At 54.2% G+C, this 22,208-nt stretch overlaps 1 protein-coding gene across 1 annotated transcript; it reads left to right on the top strand.

Moving 5' to 3' along the window:
- The first annotated feature begins 845 nt into the window (after positions 1-845).
- On the top strand, positions 846-22,028 carry LMOD1 (leiomodin 1). The gene is made up of 3 exons (XM_048328138.1): positions 846-1,430; positions 18,808-20,397; positions 21,198-22,028. Exons 1-3 carry the CDS (start codon positions 1,170-1,172, stop codon positions 21,222-21,224), a joined length of 1,878 nt encoding a protein of 625 aa, XP_048184095.1. The 5' UTR covers positions 846-1,169; the 3' UTR covers positions 21,225-22,028.
- Positions 22,029-22,208: the final 180 nt, after the last annotated feature.

The raw sequence follows: 22,208 nt of genomic DNA, 5'->3' as shown, positions 1-22,208 counted from the left end.
GCTTGTTTTGTCAAAAAAGACCAAAGGGCTCCTTGCTTGGATAAGCAGAGAGAGGCCTGAGAGCAGGCAGTAAATATTAGGAGGATGATAAAGGATGAAGAAAACCAGGATGGAGCTGGCAGGATAACAAATGGGTACAAAATGCTGGACATGGGGTAAAGCTGCCTGGAAACTTGGAGAGAAGAGCCTGTCTCCTGTCCCTGTGGGAGAACTCCCAGGTGCCAGTAGAGCTTCTATATGGATTAGGGAGATGGAAAGTTGGTGCCGCCAGCCAAAGCCCAGGCTTAGGGCACTGCCTGGACCAGGAGCAGGGGAGACTCAGGAATTCCATCTGTGCAGAAGGAGGGATGTCTTTGGGGCTTGGTAAGGGGAAGTGGGAGTGTGTGAGGAAGAGCAGCTGCAGGAACAGCCCCTCAGTGTCTGCGGGTCGGAGGGAGCTCTGACAATCCTCGGGGGGTCAGATCTGCAGAGCCGGGAGCGCTCACTACCTGCTGCCTCCATCCCCCGACGGAACCGGTCTGCATCGGCACCACCAACCCCACCCCTTTGCGAGGGGCTGAGCGCTTCGGCTGACGGCACCAGTCCAGACTGCAGCGGCATAAAGAGGGAAACTTCCTCTGGAGTGGATGCTTCCTTACCGATTTCAGCCAAGAGCTGTCACTGTCACAGCAGAGCCTCCCCCCATCCCTTCGTAGCTACGCTGCCCACTTTAGTAGCCCCCCAGCCCCCATGGCCCAGGCTGGGGCTGCCTCCTCCACCCACCATCCCCGGCCTGCCGGCTGGTGCATTTTTCCCTGTTTTCTCACTGGGTTGGCCCATTGCCTTTAAAAGGCGAAATGCTTCGGACTAAATTTGGTCATGTAGCTCTGCATGGTTCCCTGGAATGTCCTCGGGTTTCAGACTCCTCTGATAGCACCATTCCCCGCCTCCCGCCGGGCTCCATTGGCTTCCCAGCACCCGAACCGCCGCTGGATCCTGTTATTGGCCAACTCTTGGACCGAGGGGTGTCCCCTCTGGATAACCACCGTATCCCGGGCTGCAGAGCTGCTGAGATTTAACACTTCAGCACCTGCTGCCGCTCGGGAAGCAGCCTTGGAGCTTCGGCTTCAGTTTTTTTCTCCTGCTTTGGGTACCACACAACCGCCACCGTGTCTCGCCAGCGAGCCAAGATGTCCAAAGTGGCCAAATACCGGCGACAAGTTAGTGAAGATCCAGATATAGACAATTTATTGTCTACTTTGTCTCCAGAGGAGATGGAGGAGCTGGAAAAGGAGCTGGATGTGGTGGATGCGGACGGGAGCATCCCTGTGGAGCGCAGTCAGAAAAACCAATCGGAAAACTCCTCACCCGGCCCACAAAACTGTGACACGGCTCTCAACCACCACGACAAGGACACCAGGAGGGTCCTGCAGCGGGAGCACTCGATAGACGTAAGTCACATCCCCCACTGCTGCTGAGGGAAAGGTGGGAACACACCTCAGCCCTCCCCCCGCCCCGGGCTGAGTGAGGGACGAGATGGAAAACACAAAACCCGAGAAAGGCGTGCCCTTGCTGAGGAGGAAGAGCTGTCCCGGAGAGATCAGGGAGCTGGTGCAGGCACTCCGCGAGGGAACAGGGTGTCCCATAAAATCCCGGTGATACTAGTAAAGCCCAAACCTGTGCTGGTGCCAGGGATCTTCTCCCTGCCCCTGCTCTTAACATCCCTGGGCAGGGCTGGGAGCGGAGCTGGCATTCCCAGGAGGCTGCTGGAGGGGCCGGTGCAGTGACAGCGATCCCACAGGCTGCATTTCCTCCTTTTTTTTTTTTTTTTCCCCTCCTTTGGAGATCTCTGGGCTCTTGGTCCTTTCAGTTCTTCTTGTGCAAAAGCTTAAACAGTCTCTGGTTCTCGTGGAATAAAAAAGTTTGCTGCTTTGTGGAAATCATGTCGAGAAGCAGGTGTTACCCCATGCCGTTTGTTTTGCATTTATTGTTCACTTCAAATTCCGTCTTTTGCTTTGTTTTGGGTATATTTATCTCCCTCTCTGCACCTGGCAAATCCTTTAAGAGTTTGCTTGGAGCTCGAGAGCTTCATGTCAGTCCCTCTCCTCTTTTTATGCCGTGCCTTAGTGGAAGCCAGTCCGGCTTTTCTGTAACATTTATTAACCTCAGTACTAAGAATATTTGGGATTCATGCATGGAAGCCTGGGAAGCATCTGGTTTCCCTAGTTTTTCATGACGGGCTGAGCCAGAAAGTGAAAGACAGCGACTCTTCAGCGACTGATCCGTGTGGTCACGGGCTGGTTTCATGTCCCAGGCGGGATTCGCATCTGCTGTGCCGGGGCAGGGCTGGGGAGTGTTGGCAGCACAAGCAGAGCCAAGGATTATGTGGATACCCCTCTGCCCTGGCTCTGATTCCAGATCTATTCCAGGTCACCCAGCTGTACCCTGGGTCTTCCAGCTGGGTAATCAATCTGTAACTACACCAGAACACTTGGAAATTTCTCTTTTGGGATATTTAGGGAGTTTATATAGGAGTCTCTTGACTGTGGCCTGGGCACCCTTATTACATTCTAAATATTGGAATGAAAATTGCACCTATAGGAGAAATAACTGAAGGTTGATTTTGAAGAGCTGAATAAGGGGTTAAATTGTTCCCCCCCACACCCCTGTCCTGGGCAGCCTGGGAGCTCCCTCTGGGTCTGAGGACAAGGCACAGCTTTCACCTTCTATATGTGGCGCTTGGCATGGGCTGGGGGACGGTGAGTGCCGTGCCCCTCACCACAAGGGCTCTGACTGATTTCCTCACCAGCGGAAAATTTCGCTGTGGTGGGGAAGTGCAGGTGCTGCAGGACAAACCTGCATGGAGAGGGAAATGCTCTTATGTGGGACCAGTCATCCCAGTGACCGCTGGTTTGCAGGTGATCCTAAGAGGTGACACTGGAAAATCTTTTTCAGGTGGGGGCACCCTTGGGTTTGACATCACTTGTGTTGCTATTTCAGTTTTAACTGTTGGAACATGAGGGGCTGACTGGAAATTGGCATAGGGAAGTGTCCATGATCAGGAGGAAGGGAGAAAATTTGTGGGTTTTGTTAAAAAGAGACCTGGTTAAACGTGATGTTGTTTGGAAATGCCTGAGTGTGTGTGTGCAGTGGGAGAGGATTTGGGATGTGGAAAGGCCCGGGGAGGAGAGACACCTGGGAGACAGTGTAGGGCTCTGGCTGGCGGGGAGAGCAGCACGGAGATCCTGGGAAAGCTCCTGCTCCTCTCTGAGGAGCTTCAGGCTGTGAAGACAAAGCACACTGGCCACAGGTCAAGTTTGTCAGTGCAAGTGGCCCAGTTCGATTGCAGTGCAGTAACTGGATAGCGCAGAACTGACTTTCTTCTATTTCAATCCCTGGAGGCCAAGAAAAAAATACATCCTCCACCCCTTCCTCCCTGGCATTGTTAGGATATGGGATTAGCACCTAGAAAATGCCAGCTTGCATTGCTGGCACATCAGATCATGTTGGTGGTGGAGCAGGGCTGTGCTCTGCCATGGGGCCTGGGGACGGCGTGGGATGGGATCATCAGACCACAGGAACAGTCACAAAAACCAGTGCAGGAAGCCAATGGTCCCTTCTGTCTGAGGAAGCCCCAGGGCTGTGTTTTGTTTCAGGATGGAATGAGAACATGGAGCCATCCAGAGCACTCCAGGCAGGTGCCGAGCTCTCCCCCAGCTGCTCAGTGCTCTGAGGCCTCCAATGACAAATCCCTCTCATGTGTCAGCAGATTTCATGTTGTGCCAGCCAGCACAGGCATGGTGGCCACACTCCCACAGGGTTGGCATTTCCCCAGGGTGTGCAGGCATTGCCCTGTACATGTCTATCCCAGCCTCTCTCCATCAACAGCTCCCAGGATTCTGAAGCAAGTCCAGAGGAGGCCACAGAGATGCTCTGAGGGCTGGAGCCCCTCTGCTCTGGAGACAGACTGGGAGAGCTGGGGGTGTCCAGCCTGGACAAGAGAAGGCTCCAGGGAGAGCTCAGAGCCCCTTCCAGGGCCTAAAGGGGCTCCAAGAGAGCTGGAGAGGGACTGAGGACAAGGGCCTGGAGTGACAGAACAAGGGGGAATGGCTTCCCACTGCCGGAGGGCAGGGATAGATGGGATATTGGGAAGGAATTGTTCCCCATGAGAGTGGGGAGGCCCTGGACAGGGTGCCCAGAGAAGCTGTGGCTGGATCCCTGGCAGTGTCCAAGGCCAGGTTGGACAGAGCTTGGAGCAACTTGGGCTAGTGGAAGGTGTCCCTGCCTGTGGAGGGGGTGGAATGAGATGATCTTTAAGGTCCCTTCCCACCCAAACCATTCCATGATTCCAAGAAGTACAGACAGAGAAACTCTCTGTAGTTCAAGGACAAGAATCTGCCCTCCTGTCCCTCCCTATTGAAGAGATGTAACAGACACAGGATAACATCTTCCAGATGTTCACAGGGCCAGTTCCATTGGAATTACCTCCCATTCCTTCCCTGCCCTTGTTTCTGTGCTTTTCTCCCCCCCACCCCCGCCCCACTCACACATCTACTTCTGGCTTGCAAAGGTTTCTCTCGATGCCTTAAATCAGGAATGCCAGGCACCGTGTCTGCAATGTCTCTTCAATAGGGAGGGACAGGAGGGCAGATTCTTGTCCTTGAACTACAGAGAGTTTCTCTGTCTGTACTTCTTGGAATCATGGAATGGTTTGGGTGGGAAGGGACCTTAAAGATCATCTCATTCCACCCCCTCCACAGGCAGGGACACCTTCCACTAGCCCAAGTTGCTCCAAGCCCAGTCCAACCTGGCCTTGGACACTTCCAGCCACAGCTGCTCTGGGCACCCTGTGCCAGGGCCTGCCCACCCTCACAGGGAACAATTCCTTCCCAATATCCCATCTATCCCTGCCCTCTGGCAGTGGGAAGCCATTCCCCCTTGTCCTGTCACTCCAGGCCCTTGTCCCCAGTCCCTCTCCAGCTCTCTTGGAGCCCCTTTAGGCCCTGGAAGGGGCTCTGAGGTCTCCCTGGAGCCTTCTCTTCTCCAGGTGAACACCCCCAGCTCTCCCAGTCTGTCTCCAGAGCAGAGGGGCTCCAGCCCTCAGAGCATCTCTGTGGCCTCCTCTGGACTTTCTTCAGAAGCTCCATGTCCTTATGTCCTCCCTGCTGCTCTTCCATGCCTCGTAATGAGAATCTGTGTATGGGACTGTCTGTTAGCTGGGATGTGCAGGAATTCCTCCAAAGTGCAAAATAAGGTATTTTGTAGGGAAAGATTGAGTTTCTGCCCATCTCACTGTTCTTGCACTCACTGCCCTGTTCTTGGACCGGCTCCAGGCACCTCCATTTCCACCTAAATATTGGGAGAAGTGGGTATATTTAGAAATATTGTAAGTACATAATAACACATCTTCTTAGTGATGAAAAGGGTAAACTTGGGTAACTAGGAAGCAGATTATAAACATCCCAAAATAGACATGAGCTTTGCCCCAACCTTTCCACACTGGGCAGCCAAATTCCCATCTTGGTGATGCAGTAATAAATTAATCTTAATTTTGTGTTGCTAAGGAGTGGAAGTACCCAGCTCAAGGGTGGGGCTTGGGCCAGTGCCCCTCTCTGGATGTACTCAACAAGGTCCATGTGTCACAGTAGCTGGAATTAAATGAATATTCATGAGTAGATAAATGAAGAGATGATTTCTATTAGCTCATGGCTCTTTACTGTCACAGGCAAAGACGTAATGAGAGAAATTCCAGTTACAAACATGCTGCGAAGTTGATGCTGTGGTGCTAAACAGCCAGAGGGCAGGGTTAGATGGGATACTGGGAGGGAATTGCTCCCTGTGAGGGTGGGCAGGCCCTGGCACAGGGTGCCCAGAGCAGCTGGGGCTGCCCCTGGATCCCTGGCAGTGCCCAAGGCCAGGTTGGACATTGGGGCTTGGAGCAGCCTGGGACAGTGGAAGGTGTCCCTGCCCATGGCAGGGGGTGGAACTGGATGGAACTTAAGGTCCCTTCCAATCCAAACCACTCTGGGATTCCATGAGTTACCTGGAGCACAACTGACTTGCTGTCACTTGAAATCCTCTTATCATGCCTGGGATTTCTGTCCAGAAGAGGAAAAGCTGCGTGTGCCAGGGCACAGGGGCTCTGTGCAGCTGTCCCTGTGGGATGGGTTTCTCTGAGAGCTGAGCTGTGTGAGGAGATGGGGTCTGTGGGAGCTGGTCCAGTTCCTCCTTTGTTGGTGACATCTACAAAAACCACGTGTCTATGCAGAGAGCACAGTCATACCCACCCTGGGAACACCCCATCCATGGGGTCTCTTCCATGGTGATCTTTAAGGGAATGATCTTTAAGGTCCCTTCCAAGCACAACCATTCTATAATTCCATTATCTTTTCCACTGGCATTTGGTCAGCCCTAAACACTCTCAGGAAACCTTTGCCAGATGGGACCTGGATGTGAAGAGCCCGTGGGAAGGATCTCCATGTGAAGCACACATGCCATGGTCTGGTGCTTTGCTGGACGGGTCCTCCTTAGCAGTTGCCAAATCCACAGCAGGAGGTTTTACTTTTCAAAGCATTCCACAAAATCCACCTGCAGCTGTTCTTGGGTCTCCTTGGATTCCCAGCTGGCCTCACCACAGTGCCCTGGTGGCTCCCAAAACACCGAGCACCTGGTGACAGAGGCAGCCCCTCCTTGTGCTTTCCCTTCTCCAGCACCACTATCTTCCCTGGGAATGCATGGAGCCTCCTTCCCTCAGCTCACAGAGTCATGGAACATCCTGAGTTGGAAGGGGACCCACAAGGATCACTGAGTGCAGCTCCTAGACCTGCACAGGACAACCCCAAAATCCCACCGTGTGCTTCAGAGAGTTGTCCAAATGCTCTTTGAAGCTCACCTGTAAGGGGAGGATACCTGGATGTCCCAATCCCATGAGTTCCCGGCCCTGCCTCCCAACAGGTCTGGTTTTGATTTGATTTCATGCAGCTTCAAGCACGGAGGGCTGGGAAGTGCAGGGAAGTTGCATGAGGGAGCATTATCCTGCTTATGGAGGGGAGTCATTTCAGGGCCACAAACCCACTTCTTTCAGGAAGATACTCATGTTGTGGGTGTCTCTTTCCATGGAAGCCCAGGAACCAGTTTCCTGGAGGAGAAGACTCTGAACAGGGGATGCTGGATGCCAGGGCAATTGTGCACAGCCAGAGCCAGATGTGCACAGCCAGGGCCAGATGTGCAGAGTACAGATGGTCCCTGTGTTTTTGTCTCATGAAGGCTGAACTCCCTTCCCAAAGGAGAAGCTGAGGTGGTTCAGTTATCGCCCAGCATCTTTTCCCTTCCTCTCAGATATCCCACTCCCCAAGCGCACTCCTCTGCAGGCAAGACCCCCTCCTGTTCCAGGTCCACGCATCCTTATCCCTGCAGGCTCCTGGGAATGTCTCCATGTCCCCAAGCTCTTCTCGTGGAGGCTGGAACGGCTCTTCATGGCCCAGTTTGGATGCAGAAGGAAAAGCAGTGACCTCAGAGGGTTTATTTAATCCAAATTCTGCATATCTGAAGGATGCCGGTGCCAGAGGACAGCAGGTCCTATTGCCATGGAGAAGGTTTTCTTTTTACAAGACCTGGGGAAGGTCTTGTAAAAAGTCCTGCCTTCCTTTCTAACTGTCTCAGGCTTGGAACTTGCTGCTGGGTGGTTTTTAATCCAGTGGCTTGATTTCCCTCCATGGAAAGTAGGGATCCTCAGCAGTGAGCCCTTCTTCAACACCACAGGCAAACAAGCCGGGATTTATATTTCTTATTAATGCTCAAAGCTTGTCATCTTGAAAATATCTGGAGGGAAAACAAGCTCCACATTTAACTCACTGGTTCAGACTCGAGGGAATTTGCAAACAAGGGTATAGCAGGGATTATATCGTTCCTTGAACATCTTCCCAGTTTGTCCCTAACACATGTGTACTGAAACTCTGCTCTTCTGTTTATCAGCTGGTTCTGTCAACTGCCAAGACCGTTCCTCCTCCCTTCCAAGAATCTTCACTAATTCCCAGCCCTTGCCTCTCTTTTAGCCATGTCCTGACCTGGTCTCTTTTCCCTCATCAGAGAATCTTTATGATTGGAAAAGACCGCTAAGGTCATCAAGTCCAAAGAATCCCAGAATCCCAGACTGGTTTGGGTGGGAAGGGACATTGAAGCCCATCCCATTCCCACCCCCTGCCATGGGCAGGGACACCTTCCACTGTCCCAGGGTGATCCAGCCTGGCCTTGGACACTTCCAGGGATGGGGCAGCCCCAGCTGCTCTGGGCACCCTGTGCCAGGGCCTCACCACCCTCACAGGAGAGAACGGACCAGAATATGTTGTTCTGAACAGCTTCTGGCCTCCAGAAGAGGTGAAAGGGGGTGGGTGACACCAGGACATCCACCCAGAGGCTGCTCCAGTGGCTTCTGGCTCATGGAATGGGCAGTGGGCAAAGATGTGGATCCTTCCACCAGCACACAGAGGGGACTAGAGCTGGCAGCTTCCTGGACTTTGCGTTCCTCCATGGATGAAAGCCAGGGATATCCAAACTAGTCACACATTTGGAAAGAAACCAAAGGTATTGAGCCATTCCTATTTGGTCCTTAAAGGAGGTCACAGATGGTGCCTCCAGCTGCACAAGTCACTCTCCAACTCCCTGACAGGAGGGAGCAGCCAGGTGGGGGTCGGGCTCTGCTCCCAGGGAACAGGGACAGGACAAGAGGAAAACGGCCTCAAGCTGCACCAGGGGAGGTTCAGGTTGGACATCAGGAGGAATTTCTCCATTGAAAGGGTGGTAAGCTTTGGAAGGGGCTGCCCAGGGAGGTGGTGGAGTCCCCATTCCTGGAGGTGTCCAAGGAATGCCCGGACATGGCCCTGAGTGCTCTGGACTGGATGACAAGGTGGGGGTCAGGCACAGGTTGGACTCGATGATCTCAGAGGTCTTTTCTGACCAAATTGATTCTGTAATTCTGTGGAGTCCAGGAGATCCCTTTTATTTGTCACCTTTCATTGCTCAGAAATGAAAACTGTTTTCTGTGCTCTGGTGTTTTGTTCTGAGTTTCTAAAAAAGTCCCAACCCTGTCACAAGAGGGACAAGCAGCACAAGCAGGAGCTGTTCCCTGCAGCAGATGATAAAACAACCCTCCAAGGTAAACACAGAAGCAAGAACAATCCCATGACAGCTCCCAGAAGGATCTGCAGTGTGGAGAACAACTGAAAAAACTGAAGTGAGAGCACAGGCATCTTTGAGCTGCATTCCTGAAAAAATGGTGTGAGAAAGACCTTCACGGCTGGATTGGTGTTTTTGTAATGCCCTTGGGGTCAGAAGCCTTGCTCTCCTTGTTTTTCCTCTTGTGACCAGGGCAAGTGGCAGCACAAAGTGTTCCCGGTGACACGGAGGTCACGCCAAAGGCACACACAAGTCTGGGAGATCCACAGTCCATCTAAGGGCACAAGCAGGGAAAAAATGTGGATTTCTAGTCAACTGGAAAAAAAAAGAGTAAAAATCTGAGTTCTATATTTACATAAAGCACAACTCGGATGCAGATAAATCCATGGAAATGTTTGGAGTGTTTAGCTTACATGGGCTGAGCTGCCCGGGAAGTTTAGGACGTGTTTATGTTGAGCTGATAAATAGACATGGAGGAGGAGAAGAGCGGGGTCCGTTATGTGTCCCTCTCTTTCGCAGCACTGTGACATCACTTGTGTGCTAAAACCATCTCAGTGACTCAGCTCCCAGCAGGATGCTGGGATTAACCGGTCATATTGCTCCATCCCACCCTTTGCTGTGTGGGAATCGTGGCAGGATGGAGCAAGAGGATCTCAGTGTCAGGGCACATGTTTTGAAGTCAAGATGTGACTGACAGGATGGCAGGGGACAGACACACCGTGGAGGGTCAAGAGTTCTGCTCTGTCCTTTCCTCTGCCCAGAATGTGGAGTAAACAGGGATGAAAACAGAAAGGAAATAAAACCAAACAGAAAGCTGTGGAAACAAGAGCCTGTGCCAGCCATGGTGTGGCAGCAGGACCAGGGCAGTGCCCATCCCCTGTGCTGGGCACTGGTGGGGGTCACACCTTCAATCCTTTGAACAGTTTTGGGCTGCTCAGTGCAAGAAAGTCATTGAGAGGCTGGAGCATGCCCAGAGAAGGGAACAGGGCTGAGGAAGGGTCTGGAGCCCCAGGAGCAGCTGAGGGAGCTGGGAAAGGGGCTCAGGCTGGAGCAAAGGAGGCTCAGGGGGGACCTTGTGGCTCTGCACAAGTCCCTGACAGGAGGGGGAAGCCGGGGGGGTCGGGCTCTGCTCGCAGGGAACAGGGACAGGAGGAGAGGGAACGGCCTCAGGTTGGGCCAGGGGAAGCTCAGGTTGGATCTTGGGGAAAATTCCTGCATGGAAAGGATTGCGAAGACCTGGCATAGGCTGTCCAGGGCAGAGGTGGAGTCACCTTCCCTGAAGGGATTTAAGAGCTGTGTGGATGTGGCTCTTGTGGATTTGGGTGGTGAACATGGCAGTGCTGGGGGAATGGTTGGACTTGATGACCTTAGAGGGCTTTTCCAACCACAGTGATGCCATGATTCAGTGATTTGCTGAAACACAGCTGGAGAGGCACCAGCCCAGGTCACAGAGGTGTCCTGTGGAGCCCTTTTACCATGTGCTGAGCTTACACACAGTATTTGGGTCAGGATTTATGCTGCATGCTGCTGAGGGCTCCAAGGGGTTCCTCCTGCTGACAGGGGCACCATGGCATATGTTGGACATGCCTGGCACAGGAATGAGCACGTGCACAGCCATGGGAGCCTCTGCTGAGGAGAGTGAGCTGCTGTTTGCCTCCTTACAGGGAATTCCCCAGTTCCCAAGAACCAGAGATGGTGACCCCTGGCATGCCCGGCTCTCTCCCACTAAGTGCTCTGTCCTGGGATGCAGCTCCCATGTGGTGCCAGAGCCTGAGGAGCCGGTGCTCCTGTTTCCCACAAACTATTTAAGGGAATCACCAGCAAGCCAATGACCAGCAAAACTGGTTTGATTTTGCAGGGAGGCACCTGGAGCTTGGCTCTTCTCACCTGCTTCAAGGACCTGGAATCATCTTCCAACACCAGGTGCCCACGGGCAGGGAGGGGTCTGTGACAATCCCATGGGCTGCTGGATGGGATCCATTGGACACCTGCACCAGCAAGGGGCCTGGAGATGTGTCCCCACGAGGCTGGGAACAGTGTCCTGCTCCTTGAGCATCCAGCCTTTACGACACAGAGGATGGAGATAGGATTAAGACTTGCTAGGGCTGAATTGCAGTTCTCCTGTTCCTAAAAATCCGAGGAATGCTTTTTGTGGGCTTCCCACAAAGTGCACTGGGCAGAAATCCAGCCCAGAGGTGCTTGTGGTGTGAATCGCTGGCATTCTCTGCCCTTTTTAACCCCTGATGAAGAGACAACCAGGGAAAAGGTCTCATTTTGGGAATATCCAGTTCAGCCATGGCAGTGCCAGGAGAAGGGCTGGGAATACAGCAAATAGAAGAGAAAAACCTAGACTTCTAAAACCAGATTTTGTTAGAGGAGCAAAAGTTTCCATTTGCAGAGTATACAGTGGCTTTACAGCTTTCTGGAAAATGGCTGTGTCTCCATGGAAGGGCTGGAGCTCTTCTGTTAAAGGAAACCAAGTTGAAATATTTATCGGCCTTAATTCAGGAAAAAAATGCAAAATCAGGGCCAGAAGCTGCCCAGTCTCTGGAGAACAGCTCTGCATCTCAGAAAGGGGACTTCTTAAAAACACTGGCCTGAGACATGCAAAGACACAGTGATATTTGGGGTCAGAGAGGTCTGGCCAGAAGGGAAGGGGAAAAGCTGAGCTCCTTATTAAAATGACAGGATAATATGTGAGGCAGGACAGGGCAGGGAGTTGCTTACATCTCTCTGGGCTTTGGCACACAGAGCATGGCTAGGGGTCATGTGTGTCCCAGTGCTGGAAGCTGAGGTCCTTTCACCCTTCCTTCATGCCAAGAGTCCAAACATACCAAGAGAGAAGCTCTTTGCAGCCTGATCCTCTCAAGGAGCCCTGAGGATGTGAGCAGGGTCTCCCACAAAGCTCTCCATGGTATTTGCTCTCAGCTGAGGAGCAGAAGGGTTGTCCGGGGTGTTCCGGGGTCAGCAGAAGTCTTGCGGTCCTGCTTCCTCTGCGGGTCTCTGGCAATCCAGGCTCAGCAGCTCCCAGGACTCAGCCAAGGACACAGCATTCTTTCTGGGAAAGTCCTTGGCTCTGAGTTGTCCCTAGGTTACTCAAAACTGGCTGAAGAATGGAGGGAAAGAGCTTGGGCAGCTTGTTGTGGTTTGGCTTGACTCTAGCAGCCCTCTCCAGGAGCAAGTACCCAAATACCAGGATCATCAAACAACCTGCAACCCCCCTGCCTTTGCCCCGGCCACCTTGACGGCCTCTCCGTGCAGTGGGACAGTCTTGGAGGACATCCCCATCCCTGAGGAGCTCTCACAGGGCTCATGCTCAGCCTCCTCAGCCTGCAGGGTCACACTGAGGGGTGGAGGGGTGCTGGTGCCTCATTCATGGGCTCTGGCTGGGGTTTGGGATAGCTGGGTGGGACACAGGGAACGTGGGGGTCCTCAGAGTCTGGCAGGTAGGGAGGTGTCTCCAGAGGGTGATCCCCAAAGTTAGAGCTGTGGATTCAATCCCAGAGTCTTGTGGTGGCTCTGGAGACTTTATAGGGCTTGGCAGCATGTGTAGGACAGACTGAAACCCCCCAGGCAGTGAAAGCAGATTGGCTTGTTGGTCTTGGATCCATAATTATCCCTAAACCTGCTCCTTCAAGTAACCCAACCCAGCTCCCTTCCCTCACCAGTCTGGTCTGGGACCCCCACAGCTGACCAAGAGATTTTGGTGAATTGTCTCTCTGTGTCTCAGAGGTCTGCCCTCATCCCTGGGCTTCCCCATTTTTCCACCTCCAAAAGCCAGTCAGGATTTGTGTGGGACCGACGGAGTTGTGCTGGTGTTGTCTAAGCCATGCCCTGCCAAGAGATGAACTGGAAAAAGTCCCATAGGCTGCAGGAGGAATTTCTCATCCCAGCAGAGGCTGGGAGAGAGGAACAACCCCTTGGCCTGGGCGTTATTCCCAAGTCTGCAGCTCTGGAGGGATTCTGGTTGCTTTGCAAGGAGCACAGTTCTGGGGGGACAGTCTTTGTTGGTGGCCAAATCCATGTGCCAGACAGCCAGCATGGCCCTGCCAGGGGAGCTGCCAGACAAGAGGGAGGCAGTGGGTCCCCAGAGAAGGGTTGTGGTGGGCTCCAGTGCAGACGCAGAAACCACCATCAGCCACCTTGGAGCTGACCCTGGATTTCCCAGCAGTATGGCTTATTGGGATGGGCCTGATCCTGGCTCATGTTTCCCCTGTTGTGCTCCTGAGGTTCTCATATCATCACAGGGTGATGTCTCACACTCAGCTTCCAGAGGCCCCCAGAGCTGCAGGTGATATTAGAGACAGAGCCAGTGTCATGCTGAGTTCACTGTTCCTGGAGCCACTTCCACAGGAGCTGCACGTGCAGGTTTGGCCTGAGATCTTTTGCTGACACGTCCCTTTCCTCATGGGGACCAGCATGGCCCGTGTCCCCAGCAGTCACCCGCACAGAGGAGTGTCCTGAATCATGGAATGGTTTGGGTGGGAAGGGACCTTAAAGATCATCTCATTCCACCCCCTCCACAGGCAGGGACACCTTCCACTAGCCCAAGTTGCTCCAAGCTCTGTCCAACCTGGCCTTGGACGCTTCCAGCCACAGCTGCTCTGGGCACCCTGTGCCAGGGCCTGCCCACCCTCACAGGGAACAATTCCTTCCCAGTATCCCATCTAACCCCGCCCTCCAGCAGTGGGAAGCCATTCCCCCTTGTTCTGTCACTCCACGCCCTTGTCCCAAGTCCCTCTCCAGCTCTCTTGGAGCCCCTTTAGGCCCTGGAAGGGGCTCTGAGGTCTCCTTGGAGCCTTCTCTTCTCCAGGCTGGACACCCCCAGCTCTCCCAGTCTGTCTCCAGAGCAGAGGGGCTCCAGGCCTCAGAGCATCTCTGTGGCCTCCTCTGGACTTGCTTCAGAAGCTCCATGCCCTTCTGATGTTGGAGGCCTTCTGGCTTCCCCCTTTCAGCCAAGCCCTCCTTGAACCCCAGTGGGGTACTCCTCCCTGGAGCCAGCACAGAGCTGCTCATGCCCCTGAGATTCCATCCTCACATCTTCTTCTTTGGCTGAGCCAAGCACATCCTGCCGTGATGTCCATGAGGGACATACCCAGGACATACCTCTGAAAATAACTGCAGGCTGGGGAAAGTTGGCCCCTTCCAAAGACAAAACTTCTGCAAACGTATTTCCATATGTCCCCTCTGCCAGGGACTGATCTAACAGCAGCTGCCAGGTCACCAAGTGCCCCTTCCCTCATCTTGGCTACAGGATTTGTGAATCCCTGGGTAACACCTCCTCTCCTCTCCTCTCTCCTCTCCTCTCCTCTCTCCTCTCCTCTCCTCTCCTCCTCTCCCCTCTCCTCTCCTCCTCTCTCCTCTCCTCTCCTCTCCTCTCCTCTCCTCTCCTCTCCTCTCCTCTCCTCTCCTCTCCTCTCCTCTCCTCTCCTCTCCTCTCCTCTCCTCTCCTCTCCTCTCCTCTCCTCTCCTCTCCTCTCCTCTCCTCTCCTCTCCTCTCCTCTCCTCTCCTCTCCTCTCCTCTCCTCTCCTCTCCTCTCCTCTCCTCTCCTCTCCTCTCCTCTCCTCCCCTTTCCCTTTCCCTTTCCCTTTCCCTTTCCCTTTCCCTTTCCCTTTCCCTTTCCCTTGGAAATCTGCTCTGGGCACAGCAGGGTGACTGTGCCCACATTCTGCCTGCTGAACAAACAGCCAGCTCAATAACTACCATTAAACCAGCAGTTTTCTACCCCAAAATGAGCTGTGGGGTTTTCGGGGCAGGAAGTGAGACCCTCACTCCGCCTCCAGATTCACTCTCCCCATCCCCAGCTCTATCCCCAGCCCCATCCCTTGTTCAGTGCTGGAGCGAGTGCTTGGATTCCAGACGAGAAGTTCCCAGTCTCCTTTGCCTTTTAAGGCAACATCTGAGTGGGTTTGAGGGTTACAAATGCTAACAAGCCATGGCAATGCTCATTTTAGTCTATTTAGAGGAAATGGGAAGGCATTTCAGTTCATCAAAACACTGGTGATTAATCAACCGAGTACCAGGCTGTTTTCATTAGGCTTATTTTTAAAGGTCTGACACGCTGTGTAAAAATATTCCCCTAATAACTGTGCTTGTGGCAGAGGGAATGGCACAGAGGGGGTGCAGCTGCACTGGTTCCCAGGTACCCAAGGTAAATATGCCAGTGGGCAGAGAGGAGTGAGCAGGCAGGACTTGGGATGGCCATGAGGAGGGGAGAGCTGGCCCTGGGCTGCAGGAGAAGCTGTGCTGGTGGCCACAGGGACAGCCAGGGTTTCCAGAGCAGGGGAAAGTTGCTTTTCTCTCTCCTCTTCTCCATCCCCTGCCATGCAGCTCTGCCACCAAGCTCCACTTCCAGCTGCACTTCCAGCCTGGAGGTGAGGACTTTGGCATGGTCACCAGCCAAAGTGACACCTGAGGCTGGCACCTGCAGCAGGGCTGGGCCAGTGGGCCACGCTGAGAGCCCAGGGATGGGTGGGAAGTCAGGAGGGGACAAGGACACGTTCCCTCCTGGGCACACATGTGGCCTCAGGCAGGGCCCAGAGCAGACCTGCTTTGGAGATGTCCCCAGGCTCCAGCAGGGGATGGAGATGGGCTGCAGTGACCCTTGGCTTTAGAAACACACATCTGGTTTCTTGCCTGAACTTTTTTCCTCCTGATTCCTCCCCCTCTGCTGCCACTGGAGCTGGGCGCCTGCCAAGGACTCTCCCAAGGCAGCTCTGCAGGAGATGGAGCAGCTTGAACTCTCACCCCCTGTGACCATCCAGCACTTCTTCCAGTAACCTGCAGTTCTTTGATGGGATCCTTCTGATGCATCCCAACTTTGCTGGATGCAAATGATGCCACAAGTGCTACCAACAGCGGCACAAACACCCATGATGGTCACTGCATATCTGCTGCATTCCCTTTTTCCCATTCTTGGGGCCACACCTGGCTCCTTTTCCCCTGGCTTATTTTCCCTGACTTCTCTCAACTCCTTTTCTCTGGATTCATTTCCCCCCCCCCCAGTTTTCCCACATCCCATTCTCTGGCTCCAGGTCTCTCCTCCCCCAGACCTGCCCCACAGCACAGCACGTGGACATGTGGACCCACATCCATGGATGGAAGCTTTAATGAGATACCAGGACATTCCCAGCATGTGCTGCAGCAGCCTTCCCAAGCAGGGAGCTTGGACTAAACCATCACCTTCTCCGAGCATGGGAGATGTTGCTGGTCATTCTCACCAGGGTTTTTATCCCTTTCTCCAAGATCTGCTCATTCCTGGCCAAAGCCTTTGCTCTGCTTGGTCTTGGATGTGCCCAGGGTGCTCAGGGGAGACTCAGGGGTCCCCAGTGTCAGGCTGGGTGAGCTTGGGCTGGGAGGGAGAAGATTTTTGGAGCAGTTGGCATGGAGATGAGGCTGCTGGCTCTGACTCAAGGGGTGCTCAGCCTGTGGTCACCAAAGGGTCTCAGAGCCCTGAGGACGATGGATGTCCTTTCTCACAGGAACCTGCAACCTGGGCACTGGAGAGGCCCTGTTGGGCACCAGCAGTGGAACAACAGTGTCCTCATCCCACAGTCCTCCTGCCAGGGCTCTTGCTCCACCGAGGTGCTTCAGGATGTCACTGAGCATCCGGGCACCATCCTGGGAACAGGCCACAGCTTGGTGAGAAGGACCTCCAGCTCAGCGCCAGAGGAGGTGGCATCACCTGCTCCCTGCAATCCCCAGGATACCTCTGGGAGCCCTGTCCCTGGTCCCTGGGGTGGCAGCAGTGGGGACTGTGTGGACACCAGGCCAGGCTCTGTAGGGGTCTGGCACGAGCCCTCCTGTCCCTGTTCAGCCTTGCGCCAGGGAGCCAAGAAACCTCTTAACTAAATAAACAGCTTTCTCGTCCCCGATGGCATCTGTTTATACACCAGGTACAAACAGTCCCCAGGGCTGCCCATGCACAGCCAGTTCTTTCCACAAAACATCTGTCCCTGAGGGCTGGCAGTGCTGCGCGTGGGGAAAGCTCAGCCACATGCTGCCCCAGCACGGACACCATGGAGTCCCAGGATGGACAAGAGGAGGAGGTCAGCTTGACTGCAGACTGGGGTGTCTGGATTCAGATTTGGGGGTTCCAGGCACCGGGTGAAGCCACAGTGCTGTCCTAATTGTGAGAGGGTCCAGGGAGACTGTAAAGGCATCACAGCTGCATCTCCCAGAGGCATCTTCCTTCCTGCTTTCCCTGGAGTCCTAAAATCCCCCCAGCAAAGATGATGAGCCAGGCCAGTGGTGAGGACCTGTGCGTTCCCTAGCTGTGGAGGAGGGAGAAGGAGGTTTAAATTGCCAACCTTGATGTGAAATTTATGGTAGGATCCTCCACTGTGCAGCAAACTTGGTCCCAGTGTCAAGTTCATCTGCCTTCAGCCACCTGAAGCGTCGGCTCCTCTCCCTTGGGATGTGTTTCATGTCATGGAGTCCCACATTTGTTTAGGTTGGAAGGAACCCTAAAGTTCATCCAGTTCCACCCCCTGCCATGGGCAGGGATACCTTCCACTAGCCCAGGGTGCTCCAAGCTCTGTCCAGCCTGGCCTTGGACACTTCCAGGGATCCAGGTGTAGCCCCAGCTTCTCTGGGCACCCTGTGCCAGGGCCTGCCCACCCTCACAGGGAAGAATTCCTTTCCAATATCCCATCTATCCCTGCCCTCTGGCAGTTTAGAGAGAAGGATGGGAACCATATCAAAGGTCATACCAATGCTGATGGAGACCCCTCCTACCCCCTCAGCCTTGGGTGAAGGCTGCAACAAAACATTGGCTGTGTCCCCAAGCTGCTGGAGCTGGTTGTGGCCAGCAGCAGTGCCCAGGACAGGCTGTGCCAAGGGCAAGGGTCGAGTGCTTGTAAAAATGACCAAAACTTCCTTCTGACCTTCCCCCAGACTCTCCAAGTTAAGCTCTTCCCTCTTATGATGTCTTTGGACACTGGAGCAGATGTGCTGGGAGAACCTCATGCATGAGAAAGCAATAAATGCCATGCTTCCATTTCCTCGGTTTTCTGCTCAAAAGTGCAAGCTGCTGTTGAAAGGAGAATGGTTTCGGAGAGCCCAGGGTTGGAGTGACTGCTGGGTCAGCAGTGCTGTGGGTGCTCCCCTCCTTGCACACACATCCAGGACAGCATGGGAAGTGTTGGGCTGCAGACTGTGAAAAGCCACTAAGCATCCAGCTGGAAACCATTTAGGAAAGGAGGGAAAGCACCTGGGGCTCACAGGGAGACAGGCGCTACCTCCATCCCCAGTTAGAACAAGGATTAAAAAATAATAACTTGTAATGGGTATGAGAGGAGGTGCCTCCCGCAGCTTGTTAGTTCATGGCCTGTTAGGGAGGGTGTCCTGCAGACCTCCGAGCCCTTTGGGAAGGGGTTGGAGGCAGAAGGAGAGCAGAGCTGCCTTGGAGAGCTGCAGCAGGATCTCATCACACCTGGGTCCTGCAGGCTCTGCCTACATTCAAGGCACTCAGATGCTGAACCCTTTCCTGGAGCTGGGACCTCAGCTGGGCCAAACATTCCTCTTCCAAAGGCCAGCCACAGGCTGCAGGATGTTCCCATGTGACAGAAGTCGGTGAAAGTGAGACTGGGGTGGTGAGTCTGTAGGTCAGAGGCACCTGTCTCTGTAATTCCCAGGTGTTTTTCTCTCACTAGGAAAGCAGGTTGAGCAAGAATAAGAGAGACAAAAATGAAGAAGGAAAAGGAAAGGAATCTCCTTCCAAAGACCTGGCCCAGAAACGAGATACTAAAGTGGGGAAAGACTCTAAAAAGGAAGAAAGTGTTCAGAAAACAGACCTGAAAGGTAAAGCTGAGACTGAGACCAAGAGCAAAGAGAACAAAGCCATGAACGATAAAGTCAAGGCCATGGAGAAAAAGCTGATGGGGAAGGACAAGAAGGAGGAAGAGAAGGGTTCAGTGTTGAAGAAGGGAACAGGGAAGGACAAAAAGGAGGAAGAGAAGAGCTCAGAGTTGCAGAAGGATGCAGGGAAGGATAAAAAGGAGGAAGAGAAGGGCTCAGATTTAAAAAAGAAGGATGCAGGAAAGGATAAAAAGGAAGAAGAGAAGGTCTCAGCAGCAAAGAAGGAGACAGAGAAGGAAAAAAAGCAAGAAGAAAAGGATTCAGCATCAAAGGACACAGGGAAGGACAAAAAGGAGAAGAAGAGTTCAGAATCAAAGAAACAGGCAGAAGAAGACATAGGAGGAGAAGGTAAGAAAGAAAAAGATAAAAAAAAAGAGGTAAAGGGTTCAGCTGTGAAAAAACCCGAGGCAGATGAGAAGAATAAATCCCAGACAGAGCCAGAAAAGGCAGAAAAGGTGGAGGAGAAACAGGAGGCCAAGGCAGGAGCTGGGAGCAGCCCTTCCAAGCCTTCCTCCAGCAGCTCTGCAGATCAAGCCAAGGATGATGAAGCCTCCAGCATCTTTGACGAGCTCATCGAGAAGGTGAAGAACAACGACGCTGAGGTGACTGAGGTCAACGTGAACAACTCCGACTGCATCAACAACGAGACCCTGGTGCGCTTCACTGAGGCCCTGGAGTTCAACACTGTGGTCAAGGTGTTCGCCCTGGCTAACACCCGCGCTGACGACCACGTGGCCTTCGCCATCGCCATAATGCTCAAGTCCAACAAGGTGCTGACAAGCATCAATTTGGACTCCAACCACATCACGGGCAAGGGTATCCTGGCCATTTTCCGGGCACTGCTGCAGAACAACACGCTGACAGAGCTACGTTTCCACAACCAGCGGCACATCTGCGGGGGAAAGACCGAGATGGAGATCGCCAAGCTCCTGAAGGAGAACACCACACTCCTGAAGCTGGGCTACCACTTCGAGCTGGCTGGGCCACGCATGACCGTCACCAACCTGCTGAGCCGAAACATGGACAGGCAGAGACAGAAACGACTCCAGGAGCAGAAACTGGCACAGGAACGGGGGGAGAAGAAAGACCTTCTGGAGGTGCCCAAGCCTGGAGCGCTGCCGAAGGGGTCCCCCAAGGCATCCCCGCAGCCATCCCCCAAGGCTTCTCCCAAAAGCTCTCCCAAGAAAGGTGGGGCACCCACCACACCACCCCCACCTCCTCCCCCGCTCGCCCCACCGCTGATGATTAACGAGAACCTGAAGAACTCACTCTCGCCGGCCACGCAGAGGAAGTTGGGGGACCGGGCGCTGCCAGTCCAGGAGAAGAACTCTCGGGACCAGCTCCTGGCAGCCATTCGTTCCAGCAACCTCAAACAGCTCAAGAAGGCAAGTGCAAGGCCAGGTGGGGCCCACCCACGGGGTGGGGCTGGGAGCTGGGGGCTGGGGGCTGAGGTCCTTGCCACTGTCACTTTGGCAGTGTCCTCTGGAGCGGGGTGTCCATGCTCCCAACCCCTGCACAGATCCAGCCTTTTGCCAAGCACATGGGGAAGGAAGATCCATCCTTTAACACCATCCCTGCAGAGCAGATGGGGTCAGCAGATCCATCCCTTGGCAGAGCTCCTGTGTTTGGCAGATCTGCCAGGATCCAGGGGTTGGGACACGAGGAAGAAGCCATCCGTAACTTATTACTCACTGCGCCCTTGATATCTCATTGTTGTGGCTGAGCCCACGCCCCTGGGGTGGGAGGTGGCCCCAGGATGGCTGGAGGGGCTGCATCTCCAATGCTGGTCCCAGCATGGAGCCTTGAAACCTCTCACACGCTCCGGGTGGTTTGTGTCCCTGCTGGGCTGTCCATGGGCTGGAGTGTGGGGACAGCCAGAGGTCATTGAAAGGTTTGGGTTGGAAGAGACCTTAGAGACCATCCCTTTCCTGCCATGGGCAGGGATACCTTCCACTAGCCCAGGTTGCTCCAAGCCCAGTCCAACCTGGCCTTGGACACTGCCAGGGATCCAGGGGCAGCCCCAGCTTCTCTGGGCACCCTGTGCCAGGGCCTGCCCACCCTCACAGGGAACAATTCCTTCCCAATACCCCATCTAACCCTGCCCTAGATGTCTCTGGACCACATCAGGGACATTCCTGCAGCCCCTCCCATTGTTCTCCCAGTAATGGGGTGTCCTTCCCTGCAGGTGGAGTTGCCGAAGCTGCTGCAGTAGGGAGCGGGAGGATTTTTCCCCTGCAGCCCATGGCAGACCCCCAGACACTCACCTTTCTCGTGACTGTTTCCATGACAAGCCCTTTGGAACCTGCAGTGACCGATGCCAAGGAGCAGGGATCTCTCTGGGACACGGAGGATGAGCCGGGCCCAGCAGGACATGATGGAGGACATTGTATTTATTTTTTGATGGTTGTGAAGCCTTCAAGCTCACTCTTCTGCCAGCACCGTGCCCCGCCGGCGATGCCAAGAACAGAGCAGGGGTCTGCAGAGCTGATCCTTATGGAAATCCCCCCCTCAGAGAGCAATGAAGGGGTTTGGCACCCTCTATCCAGGGTCCAGCCTGGGGTGAGCGGGAGTAGCCCCAACCTTGGGGGGGCAGCAGGGGACACCCAGACCATCATCACATCACCACAAGGTCTCTGGGTGGCCAGCAGAGTTTTGGGATTCAGGCACAGCAGTGGCTGCAGAGTCGGGGGTTCAGACTAGATGTCAGGAGGAATGGGAGGGTCGGAGAAGGGAGCAGCCAGGGAGAGAGGAGGCATGGAAGTGGTGGGACATGGGGAGCCAGGCTGAGGCCAGGAGCTCCGGGCATCTTTTACACACCCACAGCACTGCTGGGGGAGCCCCAGAACCCTCAGAGCATGGAAGCCAAATCCGTCCCAGGGAAAGTAGGGAAAGCACCGACTCAAGGAGGGTAGTGGGTTTTGGGGTTATGGGATGCCCATCCTTCCTATCGTGATGCCTTGATCACGATTTGTTTGACTGCGGCCACTGCATCAGCAATAAAGCTCACCCGACGCTTCCCGTGCCTCCGGACAGCTCCACTCCCCCAGACCCCAGACTGGGAATGGGCTCAGCAACCTCGGCCAGGGGCAGCTCTTCCCTCTTCCACACCCACAGCCCACCCTGAACTAGGCACCCTGGGACCACGTGGACACCCCAACCTGCGTGTCCCTGGTCACCCACCCACCCAGAACCGCCC

Source organism: Corvus hawaiiensis, chromosome 24 (assembly GCF_020740725.1).
Source record: "Corvus hawaiiensis isolate bCorHaw1 chromosome 24, bCorHaw1.pri.cur, whole genome shotgun sequence".
NCBI classification, from domain to species: domain Eukaryota; kingdom Metazoa; phylum Chordata; class Aves; order Passeriformes; family Corvidae; genus Corvus; species Corvus hawaiiensis.
Note: the sequence above shows the minus strand (reverse complement) of the source record. Positions and strands in the feature narration are given on the sequence as shown.